The sequence below is a fragment of the Chiloscyllium plagiosum genome, chromosome 34 (genome assembly GCF_004010195.1).
Source record: "Chiloscyllium plagiosum isolate BGI_BamShark_2017 chromosome 34, ASM401019v2, whole genome shotgun sequence".
Taxonomy (NCBI): domain Eukaryota; kingdom Metazoa; phylum Chordata; class Chondrichthyes; order Orectolobiformes; family Hemiscylliidae; genus Chiloscyllium; species Chiloscyllium plagiosum.
In genome coordinates this window covers 16,196,588-16,214,496 of record NC_057743.1, presented here as the reverse complement: position 1 = coordinate 16,214,496, position 17,909 = coordinate 16,196,588, and the positions used below count along the sequence as shown (strand labels likewise).

At 41.5% G+C, this 17,909-nt stretch overlaps 1 protein-coding gene across 1 annotated transcript in view; it reads right to left on the bottom strand.

Annotated features, from left to right (window-relative positions):
* Window positions 1-2,908, bottom strand: part of igsf21a (immunoglobin superfamily, member 21a) — a 384,953-nt gene extending 382,045 nt beyond the window's left edge. The window contains exon 1 of the mRNA XM_043675638.1: window positions 2,265-2,908. Within this exon, the coding sequence (XP_043531573.1) occupies window positions 2,265-2,328 (64 nt within the window). The 5' untranslated portion in view covers window positions 2,329-2,908. The remainder of the gene's footprint in view (window positions 1-2,264) is intronic.
* Window positions 2,909-17,909: the final 15,001 nt, after the last annotated feature.

The following is a 17,909-nucleotide window of genomic DNA, read 5'->3' as shown; positions in this document are numbered from 1 at the left end:
GTGTTTAACTTCAGTTCAATCAGAAAGAAACAAAGAGTTGCATTTCTTGATCTTGAGATGACCCATCTTGCTTCACAGCCAATTAAGTACCTTCAAAGTGTGGCTAGTATTCTAATGTAGCATAAGATTATAGCTATCTATACGACAAGCTCCCACAAACAATGAGTTAAATTGACAGATAATCTGTTTATGTAGTGATGTTTGCGAAACTAGCCAGGACACTAAGGGGTAACTTTTTCAAGCAGAGGTTGGTGTGTGTATGGAAAGAGCTGTGAGAGGAAGTGGTGGAGGCTGGTACAATTACAACATTTAAAAGGTATCTAGATGGGTACATGAATAGGAAGGGTTTAGAGGGATATGGACCAAATGCTGGCAAATGGGACTAGATTAATTTAGGATATTGGACTGGCAATGGACAAATTGGACTGAAAGCGTGCACCTCTATGACTGTGTGACCCCCTCCCTTTTCCTATTCAAACGATTGCCTAGGAATGTTTTATGTTAGCCTGAGAGAGCAGATGGATGTCAGTTTAACATCTCAGCTGCTAGAAATGATCTCCAACAATACAAATCCTCTGACAATACAGGACTGAAGCATTACCTTAGATTTTGTGTCTGTTTAGAGTCAGCCCAGAACTCACAAACCCGATTCAGAATTGAGAGTGCTGAGCTGTGGATGATAGTATAACTATAATGCACATACCAATACTGTGGCAATAATAGTGATTGGAGCTGGCACACACTAAAACCATAGAGCAGTTGGCAACTCAGTCTCCAGCAAACTCCCTATCTCCACGTCAGAGCTCAGTGCCTTCTTCAGCAGCCAAAGGCAGGTCTGACTCATAAAACTACCATGGGTAGGCTGGTGATGTTGGTCGCAAATCCATCCCAAACAGAACAGGGATTAAACTCCAAGATGTTGGCACCAACCTGATTCACAGTCGATATCCAGTACTGCTCACACTGTCTTGGCACAATACATCTTTTATACTTATGTGGTAGCCTGAAACACTGGGTAGTAATGATAGAGATTCCAATTTTCTTTCTATCATACAGCTCCCAAGCATTGCCAGCATACATTGAAAGGATTTACAAATGGATGTACAACCTGTTCAGCTGGGTGTTGTTATGAACACAGTAAGATCTGGAATGGGGTTTGAATGCGGAACCCCTGACTCAAAGCCAGGGACATTACCCACTACACCACAAGCCCGCCATACCTCAGGGCAGCAGGTTTGAAAATCCAATACATATTTAATTTTAGAGCTACTTGCACATCCTGGGAGTGAGCAATCACCTTTAAAAATGCAATGGGATCTATAACATGGCCAACTGAAGAAAGAACATTTGCCTGGACCCAAACTATAATGGAGGCAGAATAGCACAAGGAAAGAAATGAGTGGGCGTCTGATTTGGAGTGAGAGGGAAAGTATACAACTTATGACAGAAGGTTTGGCAAACATTTGTTCCTTTTCTCTCCAGTGGTCCCAACCCTGACTGCCAATGGACTGGACAGCTCCCCAGGGAAATGGATAGCATTGGAGAGTTGGTACCCAGGACAATCCCAATTCCAATTTCATTCCCAAGGCAGCTGCAATGTTTAGGACCCAGACTGAACCAAAAGAAAAAAAAACAAAGTTCAAAGAGAATATGAAGGAATAGAAGGAAAAGTGCAAGCAGGAGTAATGGGGAGAGTATCCCTGATACCCTGCGGAGATTCTCCAGTTGAGGAAATTCCTGCCCAGTCAAAAATCCCAGGAATGAAATGAAATATCAAGTCAAACCTGTTTGCAATTTCCTCACGATTTTACCATAGCCACTGCTTCTTAAAACTACACTATCATTCTCATGCTAATCCCTTGAAGATGAGACAGTACTTTCATTAAAAAAAAATCCGAGGGTTAAAAACACATTCGTGGGAGACGCTGTTATAATATAATAATTTACAGCTAGAACATGTCAGGTTCTCATTAAAACAATTGGAATTCATCATGCAGGGATAATACAAATTACACGGAACCTAAACACCGTGTAAAACTCGCTTTGGACCGAACAGCCAATTGACGGGAGTTGGTTAAACGCAAATTGGGAATATACAGAGATAACTATCTTCATAATAAATGCATGCATTCGTTCAATAGATTTGTTTTCTGTGATTAGCTATAAATGGACAGTTTGCTCAACAAATAACAACCACCCACTCTCTAATACTGCAACATTTCCCTAATATTGTAACATTTTGTTTTGTAATCAGTGCAACTCACCGAGAGTAAGGTCCACGAGATAGAGGAGGAGGAAGGGTCGCTGGAAAGAGATCTTGCTGCTCATTTTCAATTAGTTTTAAACTCGGGTCTGAGAAGGTGATGGGTAAAATGCTCCATCCAGCTCACAGAACAAGGAGATCCACATGTTAAAGAAAACAGACGCCTAGCACAACCCTCCCCAAAACAAACCAACCAAAATCACATTGTCTTCAAATCCAAGCCTTCTCAGACCACTTGATGGAGTTTGAGAGATTTTTTTTGGAAATTAAAATGTAAGAATTTTGCTCAAACGTGCATATATTTAGCCGGGATATCTGCGAGGTGTACGTGCAGTTCCATCCTCCAGCTCAGCCCCGGGATTACTGACTGAGAGACACTGGTAAAAGAAACCCTCTCCCACTCCAGCCCTTCCCCTCTCTGTCTCGATTTTAGCACAGTGGATGTTTAAATCCTAGCTGTAGTTACCCCTCCCGTCCAGAAAAAGGTTCACAATTTCTGGCTTTTAAGCCGATTTAATAATGCTAGGGATTTTTCTCTCCCTCTCTCTCTAAAGCAGTCTCCTCCTTGGAAAATTAACTCTCACTCCGCCACTTAAAATATTGCTTCCTCGCTCCCGTTTCTCAACATTTTAACCCTCCGTGAACTTTCCACACGCTTTGGATGTCATTGGACGCGTTAAATATCATCAGTTGATTAGGGATTATCTAAATCTCCTCATGATTTAACGTGAGATTAGAATGAAATAAAAAAAAGGCTTGGAAACTGACTTTAGAATGTTGTTACATTTCCGAACACAAAGATGAAACCGGTCGACAATTGCAGTGTTTCCCGAAAGCAATTGCTCCCGCCAGGAAAATGGTTAGGTCTTTCCAGAATAGCTCCCGAGTTTTTATTCTTGGAGTGTCGGCAGCTATTTGACTGGAGGTGGCATCACAGTTAAATTCAAACTTTGTTTGAGCGGTGTGTGGTGGGTGTTGGCAGTTTCCTCTCCTCGGCTTGGGCGTGTTCCGACAGTTATGTTCCATATTGTAGGCAGAGCAACTTTTGAGACAGCTAACTGACCAACTTTCTGTGGTGACTATTCCCATTTTTAGGGTGTAGGTGGAGTTCCTCTCCATTACTGGTGCCAATTCCCAGTATGTATCCTGCTAGTGGTTCCACTGGGCTCCAGCCTGTGCCAATCCCTATCAATTTAGTTCTGGACCTCAGTTGGATGACTTTGAGTTCAACTATCAACCTCACAGTGACAGTTTTTTACACGACTCAGTTTCAGTCAGATCAGTTAGTTCAGTTGGCTGGATGGCCAGTGATGTCAATAGAATGTGTTCAACTCCCACTCACCAGCTGAGGTTACCATTCAAGTTTGCGTCACATATAGACAGGGTGGTTAAAAAGGCATTGCCATCATTGCTCAGTCCTTTGAGTAAAGGAGGTGGGACATCACGTTGAGGTTGTACAGAACAATGGTGAGGCCTCTTCTGGAATACTGTGTGCAGTTCTGGTTGCCTTGTTATAGGAAGGATATTATTAAACTGGAGAGAGTTATAGAGTCATAGAGATGTACAGCCTGGAAACAGACCCTTCAGTCCAACCCGTCCATGCCGCCAGATATCCCAACCCAATCTACTCCCACTTGCCAGCACCTGGCCCATATCCCTCCAAACCCTTCCTATTCATATACCCATCCAAATGCCTCTTAAATATTGTAATTGTACCAGCCTCCACCACTTCCTCTGGCAGCTCATTTCATATCCGTACCAGCCTCTGTGTGAAAAGGTTACCCCTTAGGTCTCTTCTATATCTTTCCCCTCTCACCCTAAACCTATGCCCTCTAGTTCTGGACTCCCCGATCCCAGGGAAAAGAGTTTGCCTATTTACCCTATCCATGCTCTTCATAATTTTGTAAACCTCTATAAGATCACCCCTCAGCCACCGGTACCCCAGCCTGTTTAGCCCCTTCCTATAGCTCAGATCCTCCAACCCTGGCAACACCTTGTAAATCTTTTCTGAACCCTTTCAAGTTTCGCAACATCTTTCCGATAGTAAGGAGACCAGAATTGCACGCACTATTCCAACAGTGGCCTAACCAATGTCCTGTACAGCTGCAACATGACCTCCCAACTCCTGTACTCAATATTCTGACCAATAAAGGAAAGCATAGCAAACGCCTTCTTCACTATCCTATCTACCTGCGACTCCACTTTCAAGGAGCTATGAACCTGAACTCCAAGGTCTCTTTGTTCAGCAACACTCCCTAGGACTTTACCATTAAGTGTATAAGTCCTGCTAAGATTTGCTTTTCCAAAATGCAGAACCTCGCATTTATCTGAATTAAACTCTATCTGCCACTTCTCAGCCCATTGGCGCATCTGGTCCAGATCCTGTTGTAATCTGAGGTAACCCTCTTCGCTGTCCACTACATCTCCAATTTTGGTATCATCTGCAAACTTACTAACTGTACCTCTTAAGCTAGCATCCAAATCATTTATGTAAATGACAAAAAGTAGAGGGCCCAGCACTGATCCTTGTGGCATTCCACTGGTCACAGTTTTCCAGTCTGAAAAACAACCGTCCACACCACCCTATGTCTTCTACCTTTGAGCCCATTCTGTATTCAAATGGCTAGTTCTCCCTGTATTCCATGAGATCTAACCTTGCTAATCAGTCTGCTATGGGGGACCTTACTGAAGTCTATATAGATCACATCTACTGCTCTGCCCTCATCAATCCTCTTTGTTACTTCAAAAAGCTCAATCAAGTTTGTGAGATATCATTTCCCATGCACAAAGCCATATTGACTATCTCTAATCAGTCCTTGCCTTTCCAAATACATGTACATCCTGTCCCTCAGGATTCCCTCCAACAACTTGCCCACCACCGACGTGAGGCTCACTGGTCTATAGTTACCTGGCTTGTCTTTACCACCCTTCTTAAATCGTGGCACCACGCTTGCCAGCCTCCAGTCTTCCAGCACCTCACCTGTGATTATCGATGTTACAAATTTGTCAGCAAGAGGCCCAGAAATCACTTCTCTAGGTTCCCACAGAGTTCTAGGGTACACCTGATCAGGTCTTGGGGATTTATCCACCTTTACCCATTTCAAGACATCCAGCACTTCCTCCTCTGTAATCTGGACATTTTGCAAGATGTCACCATCTATTTTCCTACAGTCCATTTCTTCCGTATCCTTTTCCACAGTAAATACTGATGCAAAATACTCATTTAGTATCTCCCCCATTTTCTGCGGCTCCACACAAAGGCTGCCTTGCTGATCTTTGAAGGGCCCTATTCTCTCCCTAGTTACCCTTTTGTCCTTAATGTATTTGTAAAAACCGTTTGGATTCTCCTTAATTCTATTTGCCAAAGCTATCTCATGTCCCCTTTTTGCCCTCCTGATTTCCCTCTTAAGTATACTCCTACTTTCTTTTTACTCTTCTAAGGATTCACTCGATCTATCCTGTCTATACCTTACATATGCTTCCTTCTTTTTCTTAACCAAACCTTCAATCTCTTTAGTCATCCAGCATTCCCTATACGTACCAGCCTTTCCTTTCACCCTGACAGGAGTATACTTTTACTGGATTCTCGTTATCTCATTTCTGAAGGCTTCCCATTTTCCAGCCGTCCCTTTACCTGCGAACATCTGCCTCCAATCAGCTTTCAAAAGTTCTTGCCTTTTTCAAAATGGCCTTTCTCCAATTTAGACCTTCAACTTTTAGATCTGGTCTATCCTTTTCCATCACTATTTTAAATCTAATAGAACTATGGTCAGTGGCCCCAAAGTGCTCCCCCACTGACACCTCAGTCACCTGCCCTGCCTTATTTCCCAAGAGTAGGTCAAGTTTTGCACCTTCTCTCGTGGGTACATCCACATACTGAAGTTCAGAAGAGATTTACGAGGATGTTGCCAGGTAAGGAAGGTTTGAATTATAAAGAAAGGCTGAATAAGCTGGTACGTTTTTCCACTGGAGCATAGGAGGTTGAGAGGTGATGTTATGGAAGTTTATAAAATGATGAGTTAATGGTAGTTGTCCTATCCCTAGGATGGGGGAATTTCAAGACCAGGGGCACATTGTTAAGGTAAAAGGAGAGACATTTTAAAAGAAGACATGAAGGGCAATGTTTTTACAGGGTGGTTCATGTGTTGAATGAGCTTCCTGAAGAAGTGGTGGATGTGGTTACAGTTACATTTAAAAGACATTTTGATAAGTACCTGGATGGGAAAGGGATATGGGCCAGGAGCAGGCCGATGGAACTCGTTTAGTTTGGGATTATGTTTGACATGGACTGGTTGGACTGAAGGGTCTGTTTCCATGCTATATGACTCTATAACACTCCCTCTCAATCTCTACCTCTCACTTGAGTCATGGTGACCGTCAAGTTAAACCACCACCAGTTGTCTCCCTCTCTCTCTTTCTCTCTTTCGCTGATGGAAGAGCAGCCCATTTGTCTGCTCAGATGATGGTAACCTCAGTTTTTCATTATATGAACTCAGGGCAACAATGAACGGAATGCGACCTGACAAAAGAAGTTCAGCCACTTCAAGACTTCCCACCTTATTCAAATAATCTCATAAGACAATAAGATCATATCCACGAGGGTGTCAGTACACAACATGCACACTGTTATTCCAACCCCATCATTGGGACACCGTCTTGTACTGTAATCATCGACAATATAAAGAGTGAGAAAAGATAATAGAATTTTTCTCTTCATTCCCATTTCATGTGATCACACAACATTTCTGCTCTTCAATATCCAGTTTTGAAGAAATGTCATATTGTAGTTGAAACATTAATTTTGTTCCTCTATTCGCTGATGCTACCAGACCTACTGACTGTTTTTATCACCAGTACCCACAGGGTTTTTCTTTTATTCTGATCTTCAATGTTTGAAACCTTCAGGGAGAGGGAGGAAGATTCCTTTTCAAATTGTTAATTTTTACAAAGGTAATTGCAAAGAAAAAAGAACAAGTTTGTATTTGGGAGAATAGTCAGCTTGTATAAACAGACGCCATGTCCCATTCAATAAAGGGCACTGCCCAGCATAATGAGCGTTAGGAATTTGAGGTTGTGATGTTTTTTGTCTCAATGCCAACTGATCTCCCCAGCCCTGGACTAGGTAACAGAGAAAGAGAGAGACAGTGAGTTCCATATTGCTATTTTGTGCCCCTGGTTCAAACATGGAGGTGAGAACAGACTTGATCTCAGCTGTGAAGCCTCCACAGTCAAATGGCCAGTCATCGCTCACTGTCTAGCATCAAATGTAATTGTTTATGTGGTAAAACCATCCCTGGACCTTCAGAAGAGGAAAAGAAGAAAAAAAAACCACAGGATAAAGAAAAAGCATTTGGTTTCTTGATTTTGCTTCTCTAAATGCCCCCTTCCTGTTGTAACCTTCAGGTAGAGATAGGTAACAGGACAAATGATCGCCAATGTTTTGGACCAGGCCAGATCGCCTCAAACCATTTCAAGGACGTAACCCAGACCCTAACTTTGCTAGCTGTTTTAAGCTGATGTAGAGTGGATATCTCAGGAGTGATACAGCTGGTCAAGCAACTTAGTTTTAAACAAAACAGAATTTTTTAATAAGATTACCGAATGAAACACAAACAAAAGAGATCAGAATATAGAATAACTGAACCTCTGAAAACCCAACAGATTATCCCAATGTAATGATGTTGTTCCAACTACTTGCAACAATCCCTATAAACACCCCTTGGCAAATAAAACCTAACACAGCATCTTACAGGAGAGGGATCAGAGAGAGAGAGAGCATCAGCATGAACCTATTGGTTTGGATCCAATGACTTCACAACAGACTGGCTGTTTTTGGTAAACAGCCAGACTGCTAAAACCAAACCAAACCAGAGAAAAGCTGAGCTGGGAAAACCAGCCACTCCCCTTTCATTGTCCAAGCGTTTTTTTTAAACTTGAAAGCCTTTTACCTGAGGCAGTATCTGTTGGCTATAATCAAATTGGCCTTAAAACCCATCCAACCTAGACCTTTCAGAATCACTGCTTCTATGACCTCTCTGGAAAAAAAAGGCAAGGACAGCATCACCTTGTTAAAGGAACAGCATCATCACATCAAGTTCAGAGCTTTGAGCAACATCAGTTTTCTGTTGCACCTCAAATTGCTTGACACCAGCTAGTTCCTGGTTGCACTCCCATCCATCCAGCAGGCTTGGGCATTCTGATCTCCATTTGTGCAAGTTCCCAAAGGGACAATGTGCGACTCTCCCCTCCCAGAGTGGAGTGCCAGTGATAGGACCACAGGCTATAAATACAACAAACAGTAGTGAGAGTATAGTCTTTGACACCTTTGCACTGAACCGCCATTCAAAACAAATGTTGTAATTGTGTTTGGAAATGGATGTAGGGCACTGTTTACTGAACCACGTACAATATTTACAGAATAGGGAGACATCCTTACTGCTTGAAGCAAGTCCTTCTGTACACTGAGTGGCATATGATCTGACATCACTTCCTGTGATATCATCAGCTGGGCTATTGGTAGCTGCTACCTTAAATCATGACGATCATGGCTGATTATCTGCATCAACACAACAATCCCTCCTGCTCCCCCCCCTTGAATCATTGAATGATTAAATAGAGATTCAAGCTCAGGGCAGGTACTCAAAAATAGCACATATTTGCCCATTGACCTATGTTTCCAATGAGTAAGCTTTTCACAGGAGGTTGGGTCCCATCTCTAAGTTGATTGGTGAACTGTTCTAAAATTATCTGTTCTGGGTCAAGGGTTAAATGGGGGTTCTTTTTGGGATATGGGGTTCAGAATCATAAATGTTGCATTTACTTATCATTTAAGATGAGGCTGGACAGATGTATGAGTAGGTAGGGAGCAGAAGGATACAGATGCTTAGGAATTGGGCGACAGGTTTAGACAGTGGATTTGCATCGGCTCAAGCTTGGAGGGCCGAAGGGCCTGTTCCTGGGCTGTAAATGTCCTTTGTTCTTTGTAGTTCAGGTGGGCACACCACCTAATAAAAACCAGCAGAAAATGCGTTTCTGCAACCTCAGCAATTGCTTAACAATGAGAATGGCTACAAATCTCATTAGATTATGTTGTAGAGAATAGCTTGAAGAAGAAAAATGCATCAATCAGTCAGGTCCAGTGAGCCTGCGGAACATAATTTAGAGCAAGGAACTTGCACTTACATAGTGCCTCTCCAACCACAGGGCACCCTAAAGGCTATTAAACACTGCCTGGAATGTAGCCACCCTTTGTAAAGTAAGACAGACAGTGGCTAACTGGTACATACCAAGTTCCCATACACAGCAACATGATTGTAAGGTTAACATTTGTTTACGGTTGATTTTTCATATGTTTTGTCTGCCAGGAAATCTATCGAGAAAGAATTTGAAATTAAAAGAAACTAAAGAGGAAACAGAGACAGACAACACTGACATAGATGGTAAACGTATGAGGCACGTGCATTATCCTCACCCATTACTATTAACTTTCTCTTCACCTCATTATTGTCCAGCTAAAAAGCATAGTTGTCTCACTGGTCTTCCAGTGCAAAGAGGTGTGCTTGACTGAATGTTGTAGACTGGCAAATTCCAAGCTCCAGGACTACATTTCGAATGGGATACCTAAGCTTGGGGCAGGTGTAATGGAGAAAAGTCACAGTGGAATGCCTTTCAGCCATTGTACACAAAGGGGCTGGGAATGATAGGGATACCCTTGAGCTATATGCCAGAAAAGAAAAGTGCATTGTCAATATTTACAGAATAGGGAGACATCCCTACTGCTTGGAGCAAGCCCTTCTGTATACTGAGTGGCATGTGATCCGATATCACTTCCTGTGATATCATCAGCTGGGCTATTGGTAGCTGCTACCTTAAATCATGACGATCATGGCTGATTATTTGCATCAACACAACTTTCCCTCTCACTTAAGCACCTCAGAATAGAATACGCCAACAGAGAAATGTTAAATCCTATTGCAAAATTTTCCATCTGAAATGATTTGCTCTTGAGCTGTGTGCTTGACATGGAATGTATATTATGTATACGTAAGTGTTACAATTATATTGAAACACCTACAATTGGAAAATTATGTATGGTGACAAGTTCAATTTTATTGTAATTTCTGTAATTTTTCGGTCGAAATGATTGTATTGTACTTTTATAAAGCATATGAACGTACATTAATATAAATGAAAGTGTGTTTTGGAAAATAAAAGCACAGTTCCCTGTGAGGTTCAATGCTGGCAGACCACAGTCTGAGACTCTCCCCTAATAGTACAGTGAGGGGCCAGAACTGGTGTAAAAGTCAAGGTATCTGCAGCATGAAATATCAGTACCCATTATAAATATTATCATGTATGTTAACATGAATCTGAAGGAGCACATCAGAGTGTAATGTCATGTCTGGAAAGAACAACCATGTTTTGTATTGACCATTTGACCCGTGAGGTAATATATTCTTAAAAATTTAGAAAAAAATTCTATTTTTCATTAATTTTTTTTTGAGAATTAACAATTTGTATGTGAAGATGCAGTATGCAATCCAGTTTGAAATGTTGAGGAATAGAATATGTCTGAACAGGACATTGACTTGTAAACCATCTGGAGACAATCTTAACTATCAGGAACTGAACATAAAAAGAACGTGGGGATGTCGTACATGTGAAAATAACTGCTGGATAGATAAATACCAGATCAAGGAGTAGGCACATTAGGGAGGCACAGTGTGGGATCTGGATATAGAATCATAGAGATGTACATCAAGGAAACAACTCATCCACGTCAACCAGTTATCCCAATCCAATCTAGTCCCACCTGCCAGCACTTGGCCCATATTCCTCCAAACCCTTCCTATACATACCCATCCAGATGCCTTTTAAATGTTGCAATTGTACTAGCCTCCACCACTTCCTCTGGCAGCCCATTCCACACATTCACCACCTTCTGCGTGAAAAAAGTTGTTCCTTAGGTCTCTTTTATATCTTTTCCCTCTCACCCTAAACCTCTGCCCTCTAGTTCTGGATCCCCCACCCCAGGGAAAAAAAAACTTGTCTATTTACCCTAGGCATGACCCTCATGATTTTGTAAACCTCTATAAGGTCACCCGTCAGCCTCAGACACTCCATGGAAAACAGCTCTAGCCTATTCAACCTCTCCCTATAGCTCAAAACCTCCAACCCTGACAATGTCCTTGTAAATCTTTCCTGAACCCTTTCAAGTTTCAGAACATCTTTCCAATAGGAAGGAGACCAGAATTGCATGCAATATTCCAAAAGTGGCCTAACCAGTGTCCTGTACAACCGCAACATGACCTCCCAACTCTTGTACTCAATACTCTGACCAATAAAGGAAAGCATACCAAACGCCTTCTTCACTATCCTATCTACCTGCGACTCTGCTTTCAAGGAGCTATGAACCTGCACTCCAAGGTCTCTTTGTTCAGCAACACTCTCTAGGACCTTACCATTAAATATATAAGTCCTGCTAAGGTTTGCTTTCCCAAAATGAAGCACCTTGCATTTATCTGAATTAAACTCCATCTGCCACTTCTCAACCCATTGGCCCATCTGGTCAAGATCCCAATGTAATCCGAGGTAACCTTCTTCGCTGTCCACTACACTTCCAATTTTGGTGTCATCTATAAACTTACTAAGTATACCTCTTAAGATCACATCCAAATCATTTATATAAATAATGAAAAGTAGAGGACCCACCACCAATCCTTGTGGCACTCCACTCATCACAGGCCTCCAGTCTGAAAAACAACCCACCATCACCACCCTCTGTCTTCTACCTTTGAGCCAGCTCTGTATCCAAATGGTTAGTTCTCCCTGTATTCCATGAGATCTAACCTTGCTCACCAATCTCCCGTGTGGAACCTTGTCAAACGCCTTACTGAAATCCATATAGATCACATCCACCACTCTGCCCTCTTCAATCCTCTTTGTTACTTCTTCACAAAACTCAATCAAGTTTGTGAGACATGATTTCTCATGCACAAAGCCATGTTGACTATCCCTAACCAGTCAGCGCCTTTCCAATTGCATGTATATCCTGGTCCCTCAGGATTCCCTCCAACAACTTGCCCACCACCGATGTCAGGCTCACTGGTCGATAGTTCCCTGGCTTGTCCTTACCACCCTTCTTAAACAGTGGCACCACGTTAGCCAACCTCCAGTCTTCCAGCACCTCACCTGTGACTATTGATGATACAAATACCTCAGCAAGAGGCCCAGCAATCACTTCCCTAGCTTCCCACAAAGTTCCAGGATACACCTATCAGGTCCTGGGGATTTATCCACCTTTATGCGTTTCAAGATATGCAGCCTTTCAGGGATTTTTCTTGAAGATTGGGCAACCAGTAATGTGTTCTTACTAGCCATTGGACTAATTAATTGAATTGAATTGAATTGAATTAGCTTTATTGTCACATGTACTCACATGAGTACAGTGAAAAGTTCATAAGTTGACACTTATGGCCCCATCTTAGGTACAAAGGTACCTACCGATTCTTGAGTGCAAATACTTAGGAAGAAAAATTAGAAAAATACAGACATAAAATGTCCCACATTATAGACCTTCAAAAGTACAAAATTATAACAATAAATTAGAAAAATAAAGAAATAAAAAGTTTAGAATAACAGTCCTTCCATGACCATATAATGAAGAGATGAAAAGAAAGAGAATTTCAGACAGTGTCCACTTAGTCCAGTTCAAGGCTCTGGGGTCAGGTTATAGCAGCAAGCTAGGAAAGTGATACCATCGTTATCCAGAGAGTGGTTAGATTGCAGATCTTGCTACCTTGAAGTGAAGAACACGGAACATTTAAGGCAATCTTGATAACCCTTAATATGGTTCGATCAATTACTGGGGGGTGGGCGCCTGTGACCGTGAACACCAGAACCAATCGTTGGGTCAAAGAGCCTGTTTCAGTGTTGTAATTTAATATTCTGTTTTCCTATGTTCTACATAGGAATAAGAAGCAGATGCAATATTCAAGCCTTCATTTGAAATGAGCTGTGCACCAAGTTATGGGTTATTAAGGGATAACATGATATAGAGTCACAGCACAGAACCAGACCGTTCAGTCCAACCAGTCCATACACACTATAATCCCAGACTAAACTAGTCTCACCTGCCTGCGCTTGGCCCATATCCTTACAGACATTTATTTATGTACTTATCTAAACGTCTTTTAAATGTTGTAACTGTTCCCACATTCACTGCTTTCTCTGGAAGTTAATTCCACACATAAATCACTCTCTGTAAAATACTTGTCTCACATGTATTTTTAAAAACCTTTCTCCTCCCACCTTAAACATATGCTCCCTAGTCTTGAAGTTCCCCACCCAGGGGAAGAAATGTAAAAACTGTATGAGATCCAGAAATAAATGTAGAAAAAATAAGCCTGCAAATCTCAGGAGCAGTTGCAAGATACTCGCTACAGTAGTCAACCAATTTTCAAACCACAAATACTGGATCGTCACTCCAAATCACTTACGGATATATTGAACTTTTAAACAGGATATGTGTTTGAAAAAGAAAAGGCCAATAAATCATGAGTGGTTGATAATGTAAATCTTGAGAATGAAATTCATTTGCTGTTGAAAGCTCCTGTGGGAATTCCTGGAATAGCACCCCTGTAGAATGTCAGGAAATTGTCAAACTTAAAAGGAAGCGATGCAAGGTAAAAATGCATTACCCTGCTCAATAGGAAAGCCACCTCATGTAGCTCACGCCCCAGGCTGAGGAGATGAATCGAAAAACATGTTTGTGTTTACCCTCTCAAGAATTTGCAAGATTAGTGAATAAAACTTGCTGCAGTCTGAGACCTAGTTAGTGGCTCATGTGCTAACATGGCCTAACGAAATCTGCAGGGAAATAAACGTCCTCGTTTGGTCTGAGTGCTGGAAGCCAAGCTAGCCAGTGAAAGCAGCATCAGGAAGGAAACAAGACAAAGGCAAACTGCAGAGCCATGAATCTCAAAACTAGCCACTTCACTACCAACATCACAGAAAGCAAGTCATCCAACTTCTGGCCTCCCATGGCAGCCTCCTGGTCTGGCATATTGACCTCCCGTAGTGGCCTCCTGGCCTGGTGTAGTGACCTCCCGTAGTGGCGTCCTGGTCTGGCATAGTGACCTCCTGTAGTGGCCTTCTGGCCTGGTGTAGTGGCCTCCCGTAGTGGCCTCCTGGCCTGGTGTAGTGACCCCCCATGGTAGTCTCCTGGCCTGGTGTAGTGACCTCCCGTAGTGGCCTCCTGGCCTGGTCTAGTGACCTCTCATAGTGGCCTCCAGGCCTGGTGTAGTGACCTCCCATGGTAGTCTCCTGACCTGGTGTAGTGACCTCCCATGACAGCCTCCTGGCCTGGTGTATTGACCTCCCGTAGTGGCCTCCTGGCCTGGTGTAGTAACCTCCAATGGCAGCCTTCTGGCCGGGTGTAGTGACCTCCCGTGTTGGCCTCCTGGCCTGGCATAGTGACCTCCAGTGGTGGCCTCTTGACCTGGTGTAGTAATGTCCTGTGGCAGCCTCTTTGCCTGGTGTCGTGAACTCCCATGGCAGCCTTCTGGCCCGGCATAGCAGCCTCCGACAGCAGCCTTTTAGTTTGGTGTCCTCTTGGCCCGGTGTGGCAGTCTCTTGGCCTTGAGGTGATACTGGGATGATCTCCCAGCCTCGTGATCCTCAAGGCGAAGCCTAGCGTGGTCTGCAGCCAGGCCAAAATGGGGCTGGGTATCAGCTTGGTATGGGTTGGAAGACCATTGTTCTAGACTTTTATTTCTAAAACGCTGAGCATTTTATTCTCTATTTTCTAAGACCTTATCACTGAAGAATCTGTACCTAGCTATGTTTGTACCTAAGTTGGTGTTGTAAGTGGCAATGTATAAACTTTTCATTGTACTCATTTGAGTGCATGTGACAATAAAGCTAATTCTAATTCTAACTTCCTGGCTGCGAAATATCCTTATGAAACTTCCTTGGAATCCAGCAATAGATTCATATATCATTTTAACTTTGCTTTTTAGTTAGTGCATTTTTCTAATCTGCATTTGTATTTCGTTTTTTCATCTTTCTTCATGTTTAGTTGCTGATAAATTTACCTTTTCTTCAATTAAGAATGCCCAGTTAATTTGGCTCCTTTTAAGTTCACTACAATTTAAGTACATCCACCAGTCCCTTTTATCTGCAGTATATGTTATTTCTACAAAAAAAAACTCCAAACAGATTGCAAAACTTGACTTGCCTTTCACAAAACCATGTTGAATTTGCCTGATTGGTATGAGTTTTTCGATGTGTTCTGCTAATAATATCGTTATTATTAAATTCTAACATTTTCCCTATTACAGATGCTAAGCTAACGAGCCAATAGGTTTCCTGAATTCTGTCTCCTTATTTTGAATAAAAGAATTGCATGTCGTACTTTCCAATCTAATTGGCTTTGTTTTCCGAATCGAGGGACTTTTGGAAAATTAAAGCCAATGCATCAACTATCTCGCACATCGCTACTTTTAGGACCTTATGATTAAATCCATCAGCACTCAAGAACTTGTCAGGCCTCAGCTCCAACAATTTACACAATACCACTTCCCTGGTGATTGTAATGTTCCTAACTTCCTCCCTCTCTGCCATTTCCTGATTTACAGCTGTTTCTGGGAAGTTACTTGTATCCTGGATAGTGAAGATTGACACAAAATGCTGTACAATTCATCTGCCATCTCCCTATTTTCCTTCATTAATTCCCCAGACTCACTTTATATAGCACCAATGCTTACTTTTTAAACTATTCTCTTTTTTGAAATATCTATTTAAACTCTTACCATCTGCTTAAACTTCTTCTCATATTCGAATTTTCCTTCATTGTTAATTTTTTAGTCATTCTTTGGTTATTTTCATATTCAGTTGAATCTTCTGACCTGTCACCACTCTTTGCATAGCTCTATGCGTCTTCTTTAAGTTTCATTTTATCTTTACATTTTTGTTCAACCACAGAAGGCAGGAACTCCACTGAGAATTTTTCTTTCTCATTGAAGTGTGCCTATTATGAGTATTCTTCAATATCCCCTTCAATGTTGGTTACTGAATCTCTATTGAATGATTCCTTAACCAAATTTGCCAGTTCCCTGTAACTAGTTTTGTTTTGTCCTCATAATTTCCACAATTTAAGTTTAATTACTATTCTTAGACCCACTCTTCCCTCGCTCAAACTGAAATTCAAATTCATATTATGATCAGTAATATCTCGGGGTGCCTTCATTATGCTGTTGTTAACTTAACCACTCTCATTTTATAATATCAGGTTTAGTATAGTTTGCGCTCTGGTTAGTTCCAGAAATTGCAGTTCAAAGAAACTATTCCAAAAATATACTGTAAACTCCCCAATTAGGCTACCGTGTGATTTCTTCAAGCCCCTGATTATTGGTTCCTTGACATTTTGTCCTACTGCTTGATTAGTCTTAAGCATCTTGTACACAACTTCACTAGTGATTTCCCGACTTTATCATTGGTCATTTTTCTCTGTTGTGCTAATGCCATTATTATTTTACAGAACCAACCATCCATCTTTTCCGAGTTCCTGTCCTTCCTAAATATCACACACTCTTCAGTATTCAGATCCCTATCTACATTAACCTGCAGCTATGATTCTGTAATGGCCATCAGATCATACTTATTTATTTTTACTTGTGCTATCAGTTCATGTGCCTTTATTTCAAGCACATGCATCAGGTACAAAGCATTTTCTTGTGTCCTTTTATTATTTCTGTAATCTCTGATCTTATTTGGAGATTTAGTTCGTAGATTTGGACTCTCTATTCCTTTGTGTCATGGTCTACTTATCATCTTCCGTATTAATACCTTCTCTCTTGCCTTGACTCTAGTCTTTGATTTATCACATCTCCTCAAATTTTCTCCCAATAATTCACTTAAAACCAGCTCTATTTCCCTACTCCCAGCATGGTTCTGAAGTAGACCATCCCAGATCACTTGGGTTTATGATCATTGATCATAGTTGATGATGTTGTTTAAATCTTTCAATGTCATTATCAATGCCTAATCACTCTAAAATAACCTAATAATCCTTTGCCAACTTTGATTTGCTCTCTTTTTCTACTTCCTCATCATTTACCTCTCTTCCATTTCTGTTCTTTTCTTGAGTCTCTGCCTCTTCCCCTCATTCTGAGCAATGTTTTGCATTCTGGGATGGAGCCGTGGGTCATAGAACTGAAGGAGTGTCTCCTTCCACCTCTCTCCCTCACCCAACCAAATTCCCTCACCCCAAACTCAACCAATCAACCTATGTATCACAGTACAGAAAATAATTTGTACAATGAAGAACCAAAATTTAGATTTAGATTAGTTTTAGACTTTGTTGTCACGTACATTCAAGTACAAAAGCACTGGAACACAGTGAAATGCTTTTAATGTCACCACACATGGCACCATCTTAGGTAGAAGTGACTGGGGACAGAATAAGAAATAAGGAACAAAGTTAAAAGCTCAACATTCCAGTCACACTTAGGAGAGCATAAAAAAAAGTTAATCGTTACAGTCTTCTTTAGTATTGAGGATTATAGAAAATAAAGAATTAAAGCCAAAAGTTCAATCATTGCTGTCTTTCTTAAGTGCTTAGTTATGCTGGGTATGCACTTCCCAC